The sequence below is a fragment of the Tamandua tetradactyla genome, chromosome 18, assembly GCF_023851605.1.
Source record: "Tamandua tetradactyla isolate mTamTet1 chromosome 18, mTamTet1.pri, whole genome shotgun sequence".
Taxonomy (NCBI): Eukaryota; Metazoa; Chordata; class Mammalia; order Pilosa; family Myrmecophagidae; genus Tamandua; species Tamandua tetradactyla.
Genome location: NC_135344.1, coordinates 7,171,767 through 7,194,047, shown reverse-complemented (window position 1 = coordinate 7,194,047; position 22,281 = coordinate 7,171,767). Strand labels below are relative to the sequence as shown.

At 52.8% G+C, this 22,281-nt stretch overlaps 1 protein-coding gene and 1 long non-coding RNA gene across 12 annotated transcripts in view; one reads left to right on the top strand and one right to left on the bottom strand.

The window, feature by feature from the left end:
* TSHZ1 (teashirt zinc finger homeobox 1) overlaps positions 1-21,207 on the top strand; it is a 77,254-nt gene extending 56,047 nt beyond the window's left edge. For 4 of the 9 annotated variants that reach the window (XR_013165020.1, XR_013165017.1, XR_013165021.1 and 1 more), the window contains exons 5-6: positions 7,890-7,970; positions 8,575-11,217. Coding sequence is in view for 1 of the 9 variants with exons in the window: in XM_077135207.1 (XP_076991322.1) it covers positions 16,709-19,893 (3,185 nt within the window). In the remaining 8 variants the exon portion in view is untranslated. Of the gene's footprint in view, positions 1-7,889; positions 8,508-8,559; positions 11,218-16,708 lie in introns of those variants that run through there. The other 5 variants (XR_013165014.1, XR_013165019.1, XR_013165016.1 and 2 more) reach the window with 5 other exon arrangements.
* LOC143661940 (uncharacterized) lies at positions 8,969-22,255 on the bottom strand. 3 transcript variants are annotated; one of them, XR_013165027.1, is made up of 4 exons: positions 22,076-22,255; positions 21,209-21,670; positions 11,861-12,081; positions 8,969-10,321 (listed from the first exon to the last, which is right to left on the bottom strand). It is a non-coding gene; the product is annotated as an uncharacterized LOC143661940 (long non-coding RNA). The 3 variants fall into 3 exon arrangements; XR_013165026.1 differs by having other exon boundaries at positions 21,209-22,255; XR_013165028.1 differs by lacking the exon at positions 8,969-10,321 and adding an exon at positions 10,352-11,084 and having other exon boundaries at positions 21,209-22,255.
* Positions 22,256-22,281: the final 26 nt, after the last annotated feature.

The window sequence follows — 22,281 nt, the reverse complement described above, 5'->3', positions numbered from 1 at the left end:
CCTGTTTCCCCGGGCTTCACGTCGTCGTTGCTGACAGTGCCCTTCTCCTGACCGAAAAGCCTCTTCATTTCCTTAGTCACCCATGTGAAGAGGAGCCATTTTATTTGCATTATTGCTATCTAAACATTTGAAAAATGGGCTCTCAGTTCCTCTTTGCTGTCTGCCCTCTCCTTCCAGTGCGAATATCGCATCTTCTCGTAGAGGCCTGTCCAGCTGCACCAGGACTCCTGTCGCGGGCCCCTTTGTCCAGCCATCCTGGTGGGTCTCGTTCCGCGGTTCCGTCCTAGAATGCTGTGTTCTTACAGCATTTCCGTCTTCAGTGCCCTGCTCAAGTCTACACTTGTTACTTAGTATCCAAATAAGCTAAAGATGGAAACATTTAACCTTACCAAATGCCCATATCCATAGGGTTCCCCACACCCCCATTTGGGGCATGGCACCAACTGAGCATCTTCTGTTGTAAGAACCCGCCTTCACCAAGCAGGACAGAGCCGATCGGGTGCCTGTGGCCCCGAGGGCGTGGGGTGCTGACTGCCAGGTGGGCATCTGCAGGCTCCGACACCGGGTTTTAGAAAGCAGGCCCTGGCCAGGGCAAGCTTCTCCTCTTGGGACCACAGCTCCCTCCCCAAGGCCACCCTCGTTAACGCGGCCACACAGCGGTGATAACGAGGGAGCGGGGCCCTGGGAGCACCTCTTTTGGAATATAAAACAGGAAAACACCGTTATTTTGTGCATAATTGGGGTACAGATGAAGATGCAGGTTCGGGGGGGAATAGAGATCTAATTGCTCAGAGCCCGTGTTATTAGGACTCAAGGGAATTTGGAACTTTACTGTGTTCAGCCACTAAAAAACAAATGCAGCTGTCACTTTGCACCATTCTGGAAACCACCACTGAGCAAAGCCAGTCGTGTCTTTTTTGAAGATCTTTTCAAAATGTGGGCCTGTGAATTTTTTTTTATCTCATTTGCTTGATGATATGACACTAGTGCTTCATGCTATCATTACAACTTAAGATGAACCTTTTTTCAGATGATATGTGTGCCGTCAGGGCACACGCAGTGGTGCCACATTGCACTCTAATGGGACTGTGCACACTGCCTTATGTCCACGCGCATTAGAAGGCGCAGTGTTCCATGTTGTGCAAACGGCAGCGCATCTTCAGGGACACGTTGGGCTCCAGGAGGCACATGTTGGGACAAAAATAGTAAGATTTAATCTTTTAAAATGAAGTCTCAAAAGAAAATAGTCTCACTAGGCAATCCTGGCTTTCTGTTGCCATTTTGGGAACTACAGGGTCTGTCTCTGTTTTATTTTCTGCTCGTGTGTGCACACACACACACACCCATGCACACCGTGCGGCATTGGGAACTACAGGGTCTGTCTCTGTTTTATTTTCTGCTCGTGTGTGCACACGCACACCCACGCACACAGTGCGGCGTTGGGAACTACAGGGTCTGTCTCTGTTTTATTTTCTGCTCGTGTGTGCACACGCACACCCACGCACACAGTGCGGCGTTGGGAACTACAGGGTCTCTGTTTTATTTTCTGCTCGTGTGTGCACACGCACACCCACGCACACAGTGCGGCGTTGGGAACTACAGGGTCTGTCTCTGTTTTATTTTCTGCTCGTGTGTGCACACGCACACCCACGCACACAGTGCGGCGTTGGGAACTACAGGGTCTGTCTCTGTTTTATTTTCTGCTCGCGTGTGCACACACACACCCATGCACACAGTGCGGCATCCTACTCCGGTGCTGGGGCTGTGTGCGCGTGTTGGGGTGCAGTAGGCGCGCTCTGTGACACAGGACACAGAATACGCTTACAGCGTCACGCTCCACGCCGTGGTTCCCGGCTCCAGGCTGGGGAGGGGGGACTCTGTTTTGACACGAAAAGAAATCACAGCAGTGATGATTTCGAGGCTTTGTTTTATTTGATGGAGAAAAATGTCATTTACGTGTATAAGTAATTGTGAGTCTCTTGTACTGCGTTTACAGTTTCCAGGCTTCTCCCTGCACCTGGCTTCCATGGGCTGGTGGCGGCTGGTGGCAGAGCAGGACTGGGGACCCATCGTGAGGATTTCCATGCAGAAGATGCAAATGTTCTGACTGTTTTCTGTGATTCAGTGGGATTTTCTTAAAAAACCTTTAGGTTACAATACTCTTTATTCAGCTTGGGGAAGATACTGTTCTTATAGCTTCATCACACAATGTAGAAATCCCTACAGGTATTGTTCTATATTCTAGTGCATTTGGGTTTATAAAAAAAATTAAAATAACTTAAAAAAAAATTATAGCTCATAATAAAAAAGTTCATCCCAAATAATTACTCTCTAGCTCCTAAACTCATAAGTTTTATGAGTCTTTTCCCTTCTCTATCTCTTTCTCTCTCTCTCACTCCCTTTCTGCCCAGGTAGAGAGTTTTAAGAAGTGACTAAGAAGGTGATCATGGGAATTCCCTGATGATATGATATGAGAACTTGCCTCGTTATGATAAGAGAATTATACTTTCCGTCATGACAGTGTGGATGTAAACTTTGATTCAGACACCAGATAGCATTGTTAAGCGGACTTTCAGAGGGCTGGGCCATGTGTGGCTGGTGTGGGGGCAGTGATATGGGACTCTTTCCTTCGTGGGGCACGTGTTGGCCCGTCACCTAGCCTGGACCCTCCGCCGCATCGAAAGCTGGAGATCCCGCTCATTGGCGCTCCCAGTTGGCCCCCATGCCCCGCTCTGGCCACCCCGAGGTGACCCCACGTCCCTCTCCTCTGAACCTGCACCCAGGTGGGCCAGCGGCAGGACTGTGCAGTGGAGACACGCTCCAGAGCTCCAGGCCTGGGCGCTTGTGTTTCCAGCCCTTAGAACGAGACCCTCTCCCTGCAGAAGTTCATTCCGAAAAGCAAACTGTGCTGAAGCCTGGCAGGTTCGCCGTTGATGGGGGTCGGGCCACGGAGGTGGTGGCCGGGTGATGAGACTGCGGGATTTGGGTGGCCTTTGGGTGGGTGTCCTGGGAGCTAATGTGGAGAAGGAAGAGGCCCCAGCTCTGAATTCTGCTGCTTTATGGTGGTATCCACCATTGGAAGAGATGTTGCATGTGAATCCTGTCTCTGCTCCGCCTGCTGTCCCCGGGAGAATCCACCAAGTGCCCAGATTATACCGGATTGGAACTCGATGGTCAGTTTGACTTGTGAGTGCTGGGTGTGTGGCCTCCTCGGTGGGATTATCCCCCACTCCCACCCCAATGTGCAAGCCATAAGGAAAACACGTTGCTTCTGGTGCTCCCCATTGCATGTACACGCCTTAGGGAGTAAGGGGTCATTTCCTTCCTCACTGACGTGCCCAGTGGTATTAGGAAACTACATGCTGAATTTACCTTTTTTAATTATAAAATGCAACATATATACAAAGCAAAGAGAGAAAACAAGCATCGTTTTCAAAGCACTCTTCAACAAGTAGTTACGGAACAGATCCCAGGTTTTTCATGGGCTACCATTCCACCATCTCAGATTTTTCCCTCTAACTACCCCAGAACACTGGGGGCTCGAAGGAATGTCAGCATAGTGATTCAGCAGCCGTGCTCGTTTGTTGAATCCCATTTTCTGTTTTACCTCTTCCTTCTCCTTTGAACCTTCCCTCAGTCTCTAGAGATCTTTGGGCACTGTCCCTTCTGACTTTTTCATGTTGAGAAGGGATGTTTATGCTAAAGGATAGGGGGATGTAACTAACTCATCATCTTGGAGAGGCTGGTCCCTCTGAGTTTCAAGATTTATCTGACCTTGGAACTCTCTGGGAATTTTAGGTTCCAGGAAGGCAAACCTAGTGCATGAAACCTTTACAGAGTCCCAGTTCGAGCTCTAGGTATTCTTAAGAGTCAGCAGGAGTGATGGAGGTTAGGGTTTAGCAGACCGTGTTTCTCACCTCATTTTAATGTCTCTTGTAGTTTGTCAAGTTTTGCATGTATTTTTCCTTCTTTTTCTTCCTGACACCACTGAAAATCAAGGAAAGTGTTTGGCCCTTTATCTGGAGCTGTGACTTATGCTGTTCCAGTGCTATGGTTACATCATTGTCACCAGCAACCAACTACAGAAATAAGACTAATTCCTACCTGGTATCAGAGGGGCCTCAAATGATGCTTTTTATTTCTGAGTTAACTTGAAATTGAATTCTGGGGCAGTGAGAGGAAGAATAAATTATGTGTACTTTAAGGAAGTTACTTTGGATTCCTAATTAAAATAAGAATTGGGTAAAAGCCATAGGTCATTTTATTTGCATACTGTAAGTCTTAAAAAGTGGCTTTTGTCAGGTTTTAAGAAGTGATTCTTGTTATAAATCAGGCAGTTTAGCAAACTAGTGTATTAGCTGTTGATAGTGAAGAACTAAAATTTGCCAAAGTGATAAAAAAGCTTTTTATTCATATTGCAATAGAACCAAAATGGTATTTCAGCTCTGCTTGACATTGAGTCAACTTTCCTGCAAAAGAATCAAAACTTATTTTAGTAAATTAATGTATCTCTTGCTGTATTTCAGTGTTCTTTTCAGACTAGGAAGGGGTGAGTCCTTCATTTTCTCTGCTTTCTCTCTGTTTTGAGTTTTTTGATTTATTCTTACTTTCAGTAAAACACCTGCGCTCTCCCTAAAAAGGTTAAGTTACTTTCCACCTGATCAATTATGAGTCTGGAAGTGTGTTTCATTGTCTCTGATGAATTGACACTATGCATTGATCACTTTGGTGTGCGTAAACCCCTTTTGTCAATTGGCCCCTTGGAGTAAATGCATTTTGTTGAGGTCACATTTGCCTGTCTGAAAAAGTAGTTTGACGTGGACAGACATGTGACGTGGTCTGACTGCAGTCTCACCGAGTGGCAGCACGAGCAAAGTTCGGTGTTTCTACTCTAAACCAAGTGGGACTGAGAATAAGGGCCCATCTCTGATCCTTGTCACTTGTAAATACCTATTTCCCTCCCTCTCCGCCGGCTCTGGCGTGTGCTCATGAGAAGGGCGTGTGGATGCGCAGAGCTTCACCCTGCTTCTCCTCTGTTGTTCCCACTCCCTTCCCGGCAGTTCTGCGTGGTTTGAGTTTCCCAGCTCCCCCTTCCTCCCTTTGTTCTCTGGAGAAGCTCCAGCTACCGGTGGGAGCCGGGCTGGGGGAGCCAAGAGGGGGCAGGGCCCGGCTGGTTCAGCCATTCAGCCACAAGACCCATAGAGAACCGATGGGCTGAGCGGGGCTGTGGTCCACCTGAGTGGGGCTGTGGTCCACCTGAGCAGGGCTGTGGGTCCACCTGAGCGGGGCTGTGGTCCACCTGAGGGGGACTGTGGGTCCACCTGAGCGGGACTGTGGTTCACCTGGCGGGGCTGTGGGTCCACCTGTACAGGGCTGTGGGTCCACCTGAATGGGGCTGTGGGTCCACCTGAGTGGGGCTGTGGTCCACCTGTGCGGGGCTGTGGTTCACCTGAGGGGGACTGTGGGTCCACCTGAGCGGGACTGTGGTTCACCTGGCGGGGCTGTGGGTCCACCTGTACAGGGCTGTGGGTCCACCTGAATGGGGCTGTGGGTCCACCTGAGCAGGGCTGTGGGTCCACCTGAGCGGGGCTGTGGTCCACCTGAGGGGGACTGTGGGTCCACCTGAGCGGGACTGTGGTTCACCTGGCGGGGCTGTGGGTCCACCTGTACAGGGCTGTGGGTCCACCTGAATGGGGCTGTGGGTCCACCTGAGTGGGGCTGTGGTCCACCTGTGCGGGGCTGTGGTTCATCTGTGCGGGGCTGTGGTCCATCTGTGCGGGGCTGAGGTCCATCTGTGCGGGGCTGTGGTCCATCTGTGTGGGGCTGAGGTCCACCTGTGCGGGACTGTGGTCCATCTGTGTGGGACTGTGGTCCACCTATGCGGGGCTGTTGTCCACCTGAGCGGGGCTGTGGTCCACCTGTGCAGGGCTGTGGTCCACCTGTGCGGGACTGTGGTCCATCTGTGCGGGACTGTGGCCCATCTGTGCGGGGCTGTGGTCCATCTGTGTGGGGCTGAGGTCCACCTGTGCGGGGCTGTGGTTCACCTGTGCGGGGCTGTGGTCCACCTGTGCGGGACTGTGGTCCATCTGTGCGGGACTGTGGCCCATCTGTGCGGGGCTGTGGTCCATCTGTGTGGGGCTGAGGTCCACCTGTGCGGGGCTGTGGTCCACCTGTGCGGGGCTGTGGTCCATCTGTGCGGGGCTGTGGTCCACCTGTGCGGGACTGTGGTCCATCTGTGCGGGACTGTGGCCCATCTGTGCGGGGCTGTGGTCCATCTGTGCGGGGCTGAGGTCCATCTGTGCGGGATGTGGTCCATCTGTGCGGGGCTGAGGTCCATCTGTGCGGGATGTGGTCCATCTGTGCGGGGCTGAGGTCCATCTGTGTGGGACTGTGGTCCATCTGTGCGGGGCTGAGGTCCATTGTGCGGGACTGTGGTCCATCTGTGCGGGGCTGAGGTCCATCTGTGGGGGGCTGTGGTCCACCTGAACGGGGCTGTGGGTTCACCTGTGCGGGGCTGTGGTCCACCTGTGCGGGGCTGAGGTCCACCTGTGCGGGGCTGTGGTCCACCTGTGTGGGGCTGTGGTCCACCTGAGCAGGCCCTGTGGTCCACCTGAACGGGGCTGTGGGTTCACCTGTGCGGGGCTGTGGTCCACCTGTGCGGGGCTGAGGTCCACCTGTGTGAGGCTGTGGTCCATCTGTGCGGGGCTGAGATCCATCTGTGTGGGGCTGTGGTCCACCTGTGCGGGGCTGAGGTCCACCTGTGCAGGGCTGTGGTCCACCTGAGCGGGGCTGTAGCTGGCCTAGGTCTGCACTCATTGCGACCGATCCCAGGAGCTGCTCCTGTGCACCGGTGAACTTGAGGGTGGAGGCATGCTTGTCCCTCTCGTGGCCGTGTTCTCGCTCACGTGGGCAGCCCGGCGAGAGGGGGAACAGGCAGGGCAGGCTCGGCTGGGGCATCCTGGTTGTGGTGATCGTGTCCCCCTCTTCAGCTTCCTTCCACCCGGGAGGGGCTCACTGCCATGAGGCCACTGCTGGGAGACTGAGGCCAGGGCAAGAGCCCACAGGACTGTGGGGAGGCCCCTGGGTGAGGCCCCCGGGTCTCTGGGCCTGCTCTTTTCAGGCTCTGGCAGTGGGTAGCGTGGCATCCTGTCCTCGTTGGGGCCCTGTGGCCAGAAGCCCCTTACCGCATCTGCTCTGATGAGGACAAGTGGCGTGGGTGCCCCATTCTACCCCCGCCTCTGCCCAGACTGTCTGTGAAAACACCTCCCTCCCTACTCCCCCTACATCCCCGCCCCCAGCATGCCCCTACCCCCGTATGTACCCTGCTCCGCAGTACACTCCCCCGCCCCTGTACGTCCCCCTACCCCCAGTACACCCCTGGCCTCCAGGGTACTCCCCGACCTCCCATGTGCCCCCGGAACCCCCAAGCATCCCCTGACCCCCCACGTGTCCCCTACCCCCCATATGGCCCCCACCGGGACCCTGTTGGGAGGGGCTCAGCCGTCTGCTTGTCCCGTGGCTGCCTGATGGGGACACAGCAAGATCAGAGCAGCCTTCCCTGCTGCGCCCTGACGCCAGCAGCATCCTTTGTTCCCGCACGTGGGGTTGGTCTGGGGAAGGTCTCTGATGCCCTGGGGCCCACTGTGACAGGTACCACAAGCTGGTGGCCTCAGACAGCCGAGATGGCTCCCCTCAGGGCCCCAGAGGCAAAGCATCTGAAGCTGGGGTGTGGGCACAGCCGCTGCCTCTTACCCTGTGGGGAGAGCCCTCCTTGGCTTTCCTGGCTTTGGGGGTTCCTGCAGCCGGGGCTTGTGGACGCCTTGCTGCAGCCTCTGCCTCTGTCTTGGCTTGACCGTCCTGTGTCTGTCTGTGTCTCCTGTCTGCACAAGGCCACCAGGCCCCCCCGAGTGAGTTGCCTGACCACAACCACTGCGCAGAGGACCACTTCCTGCTCGAGGGCACTTTCCCAGGTGCTGGGGGCTGGGACTGCAGCCCTTTTGGGGAGCACAGTTCAGCCCACACAGGGAGTTTCTGCCTTCCCACCTCTGCCCCCACACTTCTTCCCCCCCGGCTCTGTTCCCCAGCTTTACAGCCCCCAGCTTTGACCCAGGGCCCTGGGCTCTGATGGTGAGACCAGTCGGTTCTGGACACTTCTGAGGGTCCTGCTCCTGGGATGCAGGTGGCCTGGAGCCTGCTCCGGCCTGTGGGGTGGAGAGACAGTAGCTGGGGGCACTGCGGCATGACACCCCTGGGGCTGGGCCCTAAAGGACGCCTAAGGTGGAGATGGGGGGGGGGGTTCACTAGTCACTAGGGGTGTCCGGAGCTACCCCGTGGCCGTGCTGTCAGTGAGGCCGTGCTATGACAGAGCAGATTCTCGCTGTGCCTGGGCGTCAGTGCCCAAGGCTGGACCTGGAGTCCTGCTGCCTAGATGGTATGGGACTGGGAGAGAACTGGGGCGGAGAGGCGGGAGAGAGGGGGAGAGGCAGATGGGGACCCGCTGATGGGGCTGCATCTGGACCCCCCCCTTCTGCCCAGCTGCACCCACCCCTTTACTTTTAGCCTCTTTTTAACCAGGAAAGTCATGGCTCCCAAAGCCTCTGCTGTACTTCCGTGCCCCCAGCTGGCCCTGCAACCCGACAGCTCCCAGCATTGGCGTGGTGGCCGGTGCTGCTGGGCCCCGGGAAAGCCTACTCTGCTGGATCGGCCACACCACCGCCCAGGGCCACCACGTGTCTCTGAACTGAAACGTTGAAAAGGATTTTGAAATGCAGATATAAGGAGCAGCTCCCCTGGTGGGGCGTTATCTAGGACACTGCCACTGTGAACGTTATTTTAAAGGACCTCTCCACTAGTCGGTCTGAGATGTTGCCTTCACCTTTTTCATGTGCCAGCTTCCCTGTGTCATTAAATGCACAATTTTTAATGTGTGGATAATATTGCCTCACAGAAATAAACCATAAATCACTGAACTACCATTTATTGTTGACTGGTTGGTGGCAGATTTTAAAAATGAATTCCATGCAGGACGCCTTTGTGCGCGGAGCTTTGTATTTCAAGTCGCCTTAGGCCACACTTCCAAACGTAAATGATTGGGCCAGAGGGTGCTAACATTTAGCATTTTCTCCCCTTTGACTCTACTCTTTTTTGAGCTTCTCCCATTCCTAGTGTGGTGCTGGGCAGGCTGGGGCCTCTCACTGCCTGGTGGAGGTGGTGCTGGCCTGTCCAAGGCCGCTTCCTCCATGCAGCCCAGGGCTTGCAGATACGCAGGGGCCAGCGGAAAATGGCGTGTCCCGATGTGGGGGCTGAGGCCGGCCCTGCTGCCTCTGGGCTTGGCTGCACGACCCTCCTCTGTGCGCAGCTGGGGTCTGCTCTGTTCTGTGGACCTCACGAGTACAGCTTTGATGTAAACCCTTTTCCTAGGACCCGTGAGGGCCCAGCCTCGCACCTTCCCCGGAGCCCCGTGGCAGAGCGTGCAGAGCCGTGCACATCCCTGAGCGCCCGTGGGGACCTCCCGCAAGGAACCAGCGGGCGGTCTCAGGCTTAAGGGGATGCTTGTGGCATCTTGGCACATGGCTGGACTTTGTCCTGTGCGGACCCTCTACTATCAGGGTAATTGCGGGGCAGCCCAAAGCTCCTGGGAGACTCAGTTTCTCACCTGCAGAAGCGGCGTTTCTGTGGCGCTGGCCTGGAGGGGCCGCGGAGAGTGGGCGCGGGCCTGTGGCTCGGCCAGGGTGGGCTGGATGGCGGCATTCACAGGGCTGCACCAGGCCAGGAGGGAGCGCCTTGGTTTCTGCTGGGGGCAGGGAGCAGGAGCAGCGTCGAGAGGCACCCCATTTGCGCCGGGCCTGGGGAGGGCAGCGAGCCTGGGACTGGGTAGGGGCCTCCAGCAGAGGAGGGGTAAGCGTGCCGGGATTTGGGGGAGGGTGCTGAGAAGCTGTGTTGGGGTGCTGTCGCCCTGGGGACACCCAGGCCATGATCCTTTGGCATGACCCTTGCACTTCCCCAAATCCAGCAGACGCTGCCTGCCAGGGTGGGACCTCCGTGTAGGGGCAGGAGTAGCCGGGCCCAGGAGGCTGCGGAGGGAGGGCAAGAGCGGATGCTGGCATGGCTGCCCCTGCGCAGGTTGGCTGGGACGGCAGCTGCTCCAGTCGAAACACAACAGGCTGAGCAAGCTGTGGGTCGTGGGACAGAAGGCTGAACTCTCGCTGGAGGCCGGTGGGACTGTCCCAGGAGGGAGGACATGGCCCGAGGGGTGTGGGGACTCCCAGGCTGCTTCAGAGCCCTAGCTCCTGACTACCATCTCTTCAGGCCTCCCCGTTCCCTAGAGAGGAAGGGGACGGTCAGAGCGGCACGAGCCCCAGAGCACATAGCCGCGACCTGCTGTGCGTTTCCAGTGTCTAGACTAGCGTCACGTGTTTAGTCAACAGCCACGCTTTGACGTGAGCTGGAGGCATGGACGCCCTGCTGTTTTGGTGGGGAGCAGACAGCAGACCACAGGTTGAAGGGTCCTCAGGACAGAGGGTGCCCGGGGTGGATGGTCCTCCCACACCGGCCCCTGGGTGGGTTGCCATAGGTGTTTTCTTTAGGTTGGTGGTCAGGCATGAGTCTTCCTTTTCCAAAAACAGGCTGACAGATGTAGGATCCTCTCGTTGAGTTTGCCCTGACGTGCCGAGCTGCCTGAGGTAGTGTGGCTGGGGTGCCTATCCCTGGGACGAGGCCTGGCTCTGTGCGTGGGGCTCGTTCCCCTGCCTGGCTGGGCTCCTCTCGCATCTGGCATCCTCAGAGGAGGCCCAGAGCCCCGGGCCTGGCAGAGGCATCAGCACAGCTCAGGCCAGGCTTGCGGAAAGGGGCTGGGTCTGACTGGTGGCTCTTAAAAGTGGGGACCCAAGCCTTGACCTCAGAACTGGACTGTCCCTGATTAATCCTTTAGTATGGACACAAGGAAAGCAGGGTGAGCTGCTGTCGTGCTGCAGTTTGGCCAGTTTTACCCGGGAGGGCTCTTCGCATATGGCAATGACTCCACCCGGCAGCAGCGCGGCATTAGTATAGGCACGTGCCTCGGTTTGTAGTGGACGGCTGTCCCCCTTCAGTGGAGAAACAGACATGAGCATCTGGTGCTGCCCCCAGATGCAGGACAGAACCAGGGTGCAGGCTTGTGGGTAGAGGCTCCAAAGGGTCTGAGCTGAGGTGACTCTGCACACCACCAGGTCTGGTATTTCCCCCCATGCACGTGTGTGCATGTGTGCACGCAGATGTATGTGCACATGTCAGCACATGCATGTGTGCGTGCTTGCGTGCATGCATGTATGTGCTAGCGTGTGTGTATGTGTACACATGTATTTGAGCATGAGTGTGTATAAATGTGAGCATATGCATGTTACATGTGTGCATCTGAGTGGGTGATTGTGTGTGTGCATGAGCAGTTGTGCACATGCCCCTGAGTGCTTGCAGCTGCTGGAAGCTTCCTGCCTGCATGTGCAGCGCCTGGTGCTCTTCCTCTGCTCACTCCCACCCGGTTCCTCCCTTTGGGTGACCAGAATGCTCTCTGTCTCTGCCCTTGAGCCCCAGAAACGCGCCTCCTCCTGCCATGCTGCCCAGGCTGGCCCTGATGGCACGAGAAGGAGTGATTATGTCTAAGGAGCCCCCTCTCAGGTTGCGGAAACATTGAAACAGAGGCTTTCTGGAAGGTCACTTAGCCCCCAAGTACCCCCGCTGTTGAGTGATCCCTGTGCAGCCAGGTGTTTGCGCAGAGAAAACGGAAGTTCAGGTCAGTTCAGGGGGTGGTGGGTGCCGCCCCCCCACCCCCCCACGCCGTGGGACTGGAGGGACGCACATGTCCGTAGGTTTCAGGTTAACATACCTGCCACCAATTGAGCGGTGTGGAGCGGCGGAAATGTTTTCTCTCACGGTTCTGGAGACGGGAAACCTGAAATCCAGGTGTCTGCCGGGCCAGGCTCACTCGGAAGGCTCCCAGGGAGACTCCTGCCTGGCTCGGCCTTCTAGAGTTTTCCAGCCATCCAGGATGCACTCTGGCTTGTGCTGAGTCTGCCCCTCCATCGTCACGGGCCTCCCCTGTGTCTTCTGCTTATGGGGACACCAGGCAGAGTGGATTAAGGCCCACTTGAATCCAATTTGGTCTCATTTTTAATTTATTTTTATTATTTTTTTAAATTTTTATTAATAAAACCAATCAACGTACAATATGAACTTTTTTTCATCACATAGTTGTATATTCATCATCATGATAATTTCTTAGAAGGTTTGTATCAATTCAGAAAAAGAAATAAAAAGAAAATGGAAAAAAAATTCATACATACCATACCCCTTACTTCTCCCTTTCATTTCAATCTACTAAATTTATTTTAACATTTCTTCCCTCTATTATTTATTTATTTTTATTCCATATGTTTTACTCATCTGTCCATAAGGTAGATAAAAGAAGCATCAGACACAAGGTTTTCACAATCACATGGTCACATTGCAAAAGCTTTGTCATTATACAATCATCTTCAAAAAACATGGCTACTGGAATACAGCTCTACATTTTCAGGAAGCTCCCTCTGGCCTCTCTGTTATGCCTTAACTGAAAAGGTGATATCTATTTAATGCATGAGAATAACCTCTAGGATAACCTCTCGACTCTGTTTGGAATCTCTCAGCCATTGGCACTTTATTTTGTTTCATTTCTCTCTTCCCCCTTTTGGTCCAGAAGGTTTTCTCAATCCCTTGGTGCTGAGTCCCAGCTCATTCTAGGATTTCTGTCCCATGTTGCCAGGAAGGTCCACACCCCTGGGAATCATGTCCCACATAGACAGGGGGAGGGCAGTGAGTTTGCTTGTTGTGTTGGCTGAGAGAGAGAGAGGCTACATCTGAGCAACAAAAGAGGTTCTCTTGGGGGTGACTCTTAGGCCTAATTTTAAGTAAGCTTAGCCTATCCTTTGTGGGGGTAAGTTTCATATGTGCAAACCCCAAATCTGGGGGCTCAGCCTATTGCTTTGGTTGTCCCCACTCCTTGTGAGAATATCAGGAATTCTCCACTTGAGGAAGGTGAATTTTCCCCCTTTCTCACCATTCCCCCAAGGGGATTTTGCGAATACTTTTTTATTCACTGTTCAAATCCTTCTGGGATTTATCGAGGTATCACTCTGGACAAACCTATAAAATCTCATGCCCTACTCAAGGTTCCATGTACTTATGGTGTTCAATTAAGTTGTCCACATCAGTTAATATTAGGAAATGTACTAGTCAAAATATAAATTTTGTACCAAATATTTTTTTTGGTTTAGTCTCACACATAAGTTAAAGTTTTAAAATATCAATAACCATCTATTTTCAACACCCTGCTTTGTTTTTAACATTGCTTTGTTCTTCCTCATGCAAAATATTTTTAAATTTGTGCATTTAGTCACTATCATTATACACTCTAGTCATTCCTAGATTATACCATCTCAGTCTCTATCGTATATCTTTCCTTCTGATTTCTTTTGTGCCCCCAGGCCTCCTCCCTCTATCATTCTCACATTCAGCTTCATTCAGTGTTCTAACATTATTGTATTACAGTTAGGTAGTGTTGTGCTATCCATTTATGAATTTTTACAATCAGTCCCATTGCACAATCTGTATCTCTTCAGTTCCAATTACCCAATATTTACCCTATTTCTATCTCCTGATGGCCTCTGTTCTTAACTGAAATTATTCAAGTTCATTCATTAATGTTAGTTCATATCAGTGAGACCATACAGTATTTGTCCTTTCGTTTCTGGGTAACTTCACTCAGCATAATGTCCTTAAGGTCCATCCATGTTGTTACATACTTCATACCTTTATTCTGTCTTACAGCTGCGTAGTATTCCATCATATGTATATACCACAGCTTGTTTAGCCACTTCTCTATTGATGGACATTTGGGCTGTTTCCATCTCTTGGCAATCGTAAATAATGCTGCTGTAAACTTTGGTGTGCAAATGTCCGTTTGTGTCTTTGCCCTCATGTCCTCTGAGTAGATACCTAGCAATGGTATTGCCAGGTCATATGGCAATTCTACACTTAGCTTCCTGAGGAACCACCAAACTGCCTTCCACAGTGGTTATACCATTTTATATTCCCACCAACAGTGGATAAGTGTGCCTCTTTCTCCACATCCTTTCCAGCACTTGTCGTTTTCTGTTTTATTAATAATGGCCATTCCAGTGGGTGTGAGATGATATCTCATTGTGGTTTTGATTTGCATTTTCCTGATAGCCAGGGAAGTTGAGCATCTTTTCATGCACTTTTTGTATTTCCTCTTCTGAGAAGTGTCTGTTCAAGTCTTTTGCCCATTTTGCAATTGGGTTGCCTGTCTTTTTGTTGTTGAGTTGAACAATCTCTTTATATATTATGGATACTAGACCTTTATCTGATAGATCATTTCCAAATATTGTCTTGTATTGTGTAGGCTGTCTTTTTACTTTTCTTGATGAAGTTCTTTGATGCACAAAAGTGTTTAATTTTGAGGAGTTCCCATTTATTGCTTTCTTTCTTCAATGCTCGTGCTTTGGGTATAAGGTCTAGGAAACCGCCTCCTATTATAAGATTTATAAGATATTTCCCTGCATTTTCTTCTAACAGTTTTATGGTCTTAGATCTAATGTTTAGGTCTTTGATCCATTTTGAGTTAATTTTTGTATAGGGTGTGAGATATGGATCCTCTTTCATTCTTTTGCATGTGGATATCCAGATCTCTAGGCACCATTTATTGAAGAGACTGTTCTGTCCCAGGTGAGTTGGCTTGACTGCCTTATCAAAGATCAGTTGTCCATAGATGAGAGAGTCTATATCTGAACACTCTATTCGATTCCATTGGTCAATGTATCTATCTTTATGCCAGTACCATGCTGTTTTGACCACTGTAGCTTCATAATATGCCTTAAAGTCAGATAGCATGAGACTTCTAACTTCATTTTTCTTTCTCAGGATACTTTTAGCTATTCGGGGTACCCTGCTCTTCCAGATAAATTTGGTTATTCTTTTTTCCTTTTCTGAGAAGTAAGTTTTTGGGATTTTAATTGGTATTGCATTGAATCTGTAAATCCATTTAGGTAGAATTGACATCTTAACTATATTTAGTCTTCCAATCCATGAACATGGTATACCCTTCCATTTATTTAGGTTTTCTGTAATTTCTTTTAATAATTTCTTATAGTTTTCTCTGTTTAGGTCTTTAATCTCTTTAGTTAAATTTATTCTTAAATATTTTATTCTCTTAGTTGCTATTGTAAATGGATTTTTTTCATGATTTCCCCCTCAAATTGTTCATTACTAGTGATAGAAAAACTACAGATTTTTGAATGTTGATCTTGTAACCTGCCACTTTGCTGTATTCCTTTATTAGCTCTAGTAGTTTGGTTGTGGATTTTTGGGGGTTTTTGGCATATAGTATCATATCATCTGCAAACAATGAGAGTTTTACTTCTTCCTTTTCAATTTTGATGTCTTGTATTTCTTTTTCTTGTCTAATTGCTCTGGCTAGAACTTCCAAGACAATGTTGAATAACAGTGGTGATAGTGGACATCCTTGTCTTGTTCCTGATCTTAGGGGGAAAGCTTTCAGTCTTTCCCCACTGAGGATGATGTTAGCTGTGAGTTTTTCATATATTCCCTTTATCATGTTGAAGAAGCTCCCTTCTATTCCTATCCTTTGAAGTGTTTTCAACAGGAAAGGATGTTGAATCTTGTCAAATGCCTTTTCTGCATCAATTGAGATGATCATGTGGTTTTTCTGCTTTGATTTGTTGATATGGTATATTGCATTAATTGATTTTCTTATGTTGAACCATCCTTGCACACCTGGGATGAATCCTACTTGGTCATGGTGTATAATTCTTTTAATGTGCTGCTGAATTCGATTTGCTAGAATTTTGTTGACAATTTGGTCTCATTTTAACTGATGAGAGGCCCTGTTCCCAGAGGGTCATGTTCAGGGGGCAGGGGGTGAGGATGTGAGCATTCTTTTCAGGGACATAATTTAACCCCTCGCAGGGTCTCAGGAGTCCTGCAGTTAGAAAGCCAGAGTCACACTAATGATTTATAGGGCCACAAACTCGTATTCCCGTGGGACCAGCTGTGAATATCCTACAGCACGCTTTGGGAAATGCTGCCTTAGTCCCCAAAACCCTCCCTGGTGGGGTTTGGGTGCCATCCGGGGCCTTGCTGGGCCCTCTGCAGCCCTCCTGCTGCCTCCCAGGGTTGGCGCTGCACAGAGGCCACCAGCGCTGGGGGTGTGCCTTCACTTAGCGAAGAACAAGGAGTTTTCTTATTATGGGAACCATACAATGTCACTTGTGAAGGATCCTGTCCTACAAGGTGACGTCTGGGCCCAGCTGCCAGACGTTGCCAGGCACTTACCAGTGGAAGGTGTGCAAGGTGTGCAAGGCGTGCAGGGCCCTTGGCTCACCCACGGGATGAAGGGCTGGCAGGAGGTGGGGGGATAAAGGGCGGCCAAGGAGGGCCCAGGGAGAGACTGGAGAAGCTGGGGGAACGTGCCCCATGGTCCGGGCACTGGCACTGAACCCCCCGCACTTTGGGGGCTTCCACCTGGCAGCACTGGTTGTGGGTGAGCCAGGAGCTGCGCCGGGACCTGAGCTGCCTTCTGCAGACCCCCTGAGTGCTCGGTGGTGGCGTCCGTGGGGCTGTTGGCCACTTCTCACTGCCCTTCCTTTTTCTCTTCCAGCTTATGTTCCCGAGGAAGAACTGAAGGCGGCAGACCTCGATGAAGAGCCAGTGGAGGAAGGGGGCCTGTCTCTGGAGCTGCAGGAAACTGAGTATGTGTGCAATGAAGAGGCGGAGACCAAGGAGGCCCAGAGCTTCCAGGACTCCCCAGTCAGCACGAACCAGGATGCCGGCTACGCGTCTCCCTTCAGCGAGAGCGGGGACCCCCTGGCCCCCTCCAAAGCCCCCCGGGAGGAGAAGGCAGACACCCCGAGCGCTGAGGCCCTCTCCTATCCCCAGGACAGCCTGGCCCAGATCAAAGCTGTGTACGCGAACCTGTTCTCCGAGTCCTGTTGGTCCAGCCTGGCCCTGGACTTGAAGAAGTCGGCTTCTGCCAGCAGCCACAGTGACGCCGGCCAGAAGGAGAGCGCGCCCCCCACGCCGCCCGCCCCCGCCGCCCCTGCCGGGGCCCCCCCCAGCGCGCCCAGCGGCGGCACCGGCCCCAGCCACGGCGGTGGCACAGGCGGTGGTGGTGGCGGCAGCGGCAGCAGCTCGGGCTACGACTGGCACCAGGCGGCGCTGGCCAAGACGCTGCAGCAGCCCTCGACGTACGGGCTGCTGCCCGAGCCCAGCCTCTTCAGCACCGTGCAGCTCTACCGGCAGAACAACAAGCTCTACGGCTCCGTGTTCACGGGCGCCAGCAAGTTCCGCTGCAAGGACTGCAGTGCTGCCTACGAGACGCTGGTGGAGCTGACCGTGCACATGAACGAGACGGGCCACTACCGGGACGACAACAGGGACAAGGACTCGGAGAAGACCAAGCGCTGGTCTAAGCCCCGGAAGCGCTCCCTGATGGAGATGGAGGGCAAGGAGGACGCCCAGAAGGTGCTCAAGTGCATGTACTGCGGGCATTCCTTCGAGTCCTTGCAGGACCTCAGCGTGCACATGATCAAAACCAAGCATTATCAGAAAGTGCCTCTGAAGGAGCCAGTCCCGGCCATCACCAAGCTGGTGCCTTCCACCAAAAAACGGGCCCTCCAGGACCTGGCCTCGCCCTGCTCCCCCGAGCCGGCCGGCCTGGCCCCCGAAGCGGCGCCCGGCGACGCGGCCAAGGACCAGAAGGCGGCGAACCCCTACGTCACCCCCAACAACCGCTACGGCTACCAGAACGGCGCCAGCTACACCTGGCAGTTCGAGGCCCGCAAGGCGCAGATCCTCAAGTGCATGGAGTGCGGCAGCTCCCACGACACCTTGCAGCAGCTCACGGCGCACATGATGGTCACTGGGCACTTCCTCAAGGTCACCACCTCAGCCTCCAAGAAGGGGAAGCAGCTGGTGCTGGACCCCGTGGTGGAGGAGAAGATCCAGTCCATCCCGCTGCCGCCCACGGCGCCCACGCGGCTGCCGGCCACCAGCGCCAAGAAGCCACCCGACTCCCCCGCGGCACCGCCCGCCGGTGAGGAGAAGAAGGAGCCGGACCGGGAGAAGGTGCCGGGCGCCGGCGAGACAGACCGGAAGATCAAGGAGGAGAACGAGGACCCAGCCGAGAAGTTCGAGCCCACGGCACTCTACCAGTACCTGCGGGAGGAGGACCTGGACGACAGCCCCAAGGGCGGGGTGGACATCCTCAAGTCCCTGGAGAACACGGTCAGCACGGCCATCAGCAAGGCGCAGAACGGCGCGCCCTCGTGGGGCGGCTACCCCAGCATCCACGCCGCCTACCAGCTGCCTGGCGCGCTGAAGCCGCTGCCGCCCACTGGCCAGAGCCTGCAGGGGCCCCCGCCCTATGCCGCCGGCACCAAGCCGCTCGCCGCGGAGCCCAGCGGCCTCCTGCCCTCCCCAGGCAGCCTCACGCCGCCGCCCCACAGGAGCAACGTGTCGGCCATGGAGGAGCTGGTGGAGAAGGTCACGGGCAAGGGCAGTGCCAAGAAGGAGGAGAAGGGTGCCGAGCGGGAGAGGGGCGTTCTGGCCAAGGCGGCCTCCCCGGTGGCCAAGGAGAACAAGGACTGCCCCAGAGCCGAGGACGCGGGCGGCAGGCAGCCGCCGAGGAAGACCCCGGAGGCTGAGGTGGCCAAGGCCAAGAGGGAGGGTCCCGGGGAGGCGCACACCCCCAACGGCACCGAGCCACTCAAGGCCAGAGTCACCAACGGCTGCAGCGGCCTGGGCATCATCACGGACCACTCCCCGGAGCCGCCCTTTGTCAACCCGCTGAGCGCCCTGCAGTCCATCATGAACACGCACTTGGGTAAAGTCTCCAAGCCCGCCAGCCCCGCCCTGGACCCCTTGGCCATGCTCTACAAGATCAGCAACAGCATGCTGGACAAACCCGTGCACTCCAGCGGCCCAGGCAAGCCGACCGACGCCATCGACCGCTACTACTACGAGAGCAGCGACCAGCCCATCGACCTGACCAAGTCCAAGAGCAGACCCCTGGCGCCTGGCGCGGCCGACCCCGTGGCCTCCCCGCTGCGGGAGAGCGCGCTCATGGACATCTCGGACATGGTCAAGAACCTGACCGGTCGCCTCACCCCCAAGTCGTCCACGCCCTCCACCGTGTCAGAGAAGTCGGACGCCGACGGCAGCAGCTTCGAGGAGGCCCTGGACGAGCTGTCCCCAGTGCACAAGCGTAAGGGCCGGCAGTCCACCTGGAACCCCCAGCACCTGCTCATCCTGCAGGCCCAGTTCGCGGCCAGCCTGCGCGAGACCCCTGAAGGCAAGTACATCATGTCGGACCTGGGCCCCCAGGAGCGGGTGCACATCTCCAAGTTCACTGGGCTGTCCATGACCACCATCAGCCACTGGCTGGCCAACGTCAAGTACCAGCTGAGGAGGACTGGGGGCACCAAATTCCTCAAGAACCTGGACACTGGCCACCCCGTTTTCTTTTGCAGTGACTGTGCCTCGCAGTTCAGGACTGCGTCGACGTACATCGGCCACCTGGAGACGCACCTGGGCTTCAGCCTGAAGGACCTCTCCAAGTTGCCGCTCGGCCAGATCCAGGAACAGCAGAGCGTCTCCAAAATGCTGGCCAGCAAGTCCCTGGGGCCACTCGGGCTGGCCGAGGAGGACTCGGGCTCCACATTCCAGTGCAAGCTCTGCAACCGGACTTTTGCGAGCAAGCACGCAGTGAAACTGCACCTTAGTAAGACACATGGCAAGTCCCCCGAGGACCACCTCATCTACGTCACCGAGCTCGAGAGGCAATAGCGCTGGGGGCCGCGCGGGCCCCCCCCACCCCCCCCCGGCACCGCCCCGCACGAGGCCCAGCCCGAGCCTCTGAAATCGGTCTCCCCCCACCGCCGCGCGGCTGCCGACCCAGCCCTTGGTTTTTCGTACACATATTTTGTAGTTATATTTATATGCTCTTTGTCTGATCTGTGCATGTTATTTTTCTTTCTCTGTGAGTCAAAGCCTGACCTTTATTTTCGACATCTGTTCTGGATGTTAAGCTATCTTTTGTAGGGAATGGTGGGACCCACTATTCAGAGACATTTATTTAGCAGGAAAGAAAGACACAAATAACAATGACAAAAAGACATCCTAAAATTACAAAGTTGCCATGACAATAAAGGTCATAGAACCGAGTAGTGTCAAGTTTAACCCTTTGAGGTGAGGACTGTAATCGCATTTCTGTGCCTTTCACTCAAAAAAAAAAAAGAGAGAAAAAGAAAAAGAGGCTTAAAGGCATCTCGTTCAGATCAAAAGCTGTGTCAGACACAAAACTTATTTAATAATTAAAAATGAGCTTTTATATGCAAAACTGGTTTGTGAAGGAAGCGAGCATGCAGCTGCTGGAGGTTAGGAAGCTGTCTAGGGCTGCCAGGGGTAGGGAGCCACAGCGTTCGAGTTTAAAATACAACCATCACCACCAAAAACACCCCCGTTGCCAGTCTGCCCAGATCCTCTGGATGCTGAAAAATGCCACTTTGGCACAAAAGAAGTATGCAAGCTACTATTTAAAAATGTGTAATAAAATGCTATTTCTTTTTTTTCCTGTAAGATACTGCGGTTTATAGTTATTTACAAATGTAAGCTTTGGTACAAGCTGACCTTTCTATAGAGCGCTGCAATGGTAAATGAAAAAAAAAATAACGGGGCAATGTTGGGGACCTTTCTTTGTAAATTGCCAGCATCAGCTTAAAAACTACTCTCGGTTACATATCGTACCATTTTAATCTATTCAACTTTCTTTGTACCTTCTGGCTGTATGCTTTCTCTTTTAACTTTTTATATTGTCATTTTATATTCAATTTCTGTGTATATAATGTAAAACCACAAACTTTTGAATAAAATTTAGTTCCCGCAGCTTGATTTAAATAGAGAAATTTTCCGGGCACCCGCGTCTCTCCAGATGTATGTACTTTAAAGAACTATCAGATGAAAATAAATAAATAAAGCAAGCAATGCACTATTCATTATACATTTTGATGTTCGATCATTAATACTGTACATTTTGGTTCACACGATTACCTCCACTGTTTTCTCAAATGTAAAATAAACCCACACGCAGTTCTCGATTTACCTGCATTGTCATGTTGCGTTATTTTGCCTTGGGGATGTTCTTTGTCTACTAGGAATTATCATCTAATGATTTGCCTGCCGGTGGGCTTCATTCACAGAAGTATTGCTTTTTTCTTTTTTTGGCATGGGCAGCTTCCTGGAATCAAACCCGGGTCTCCAGCATGGCAGGCGAGAACTCTACCACTGAGCCATCGTCACACCGCCCAAGCATAGCATTTTAAAAAAAGCAGTAGTTAGAATTTGGAATGCCGTGGGGTGCCAGGTTCCCCATGGCCTGGTGGCCGCTTCTCATCTGGCCAGGCTCCATGCTCCTTCAGTGAGGCCCCTGCACCGTTTGGAAATCCTGATGGAGTTGAAATCAGCTCCTCCTTTCAGTGATAGAGAAAGCAATCTGGCCAAGTGTCGTGAGAGCCTAAAGTGTCCCTATCCTTGAGCCAGTTCATCCAACTTCTAGAAATTTAGTCTACAGAAGAAAGAAGAAATGGGAATACTATCCAATTCATAAATCAACCAGGACTATTATAACAATATAAATTGCATCTATATAATAATAATGATTGCAAAGTTAGCAGAGAACACTGTGAGTAGTAATTAAGAACAGGGACTCTGGAGGGGCTCTGCTGCTCTGAGCCCTAACTCTGCTGCTTACAAGTTGTGTGACTAACCAGTGGCTTAACTTCTCCAGGCCTCGCTTTCCTCCTCCATACATTTCCTCCTAGCACTTAGCTCCTAGGATTATTGCTGGAGTAAATAAAGGTAGGTAAGTTGCTTAGAAGAGTGCCTGGCATATTGTATTAGAAGTTATCATTATTTGGTGATATTACTAGGCAATTGTTTAAAAAAATATTGTTTAAAAAAAAGGGAATACTTGGGTTATCCTTGCGCATCAGGGTGGCGTGATGGGGCTGGGGCTGGGGGCCTTGTCCTAGCAGCAGAGAGCCCCCGGGCCTCGGAGCCAGCTGGGTCTTCAGCGGATTTCTGTGCTCTTTGAGCCGGCCATAGTGGCTGTGCAGAGCTGGGTGCCCTCCGCCTCGTGCTGCATCCACCGCTGATGGCAGCCAATGTCGCGGTTGC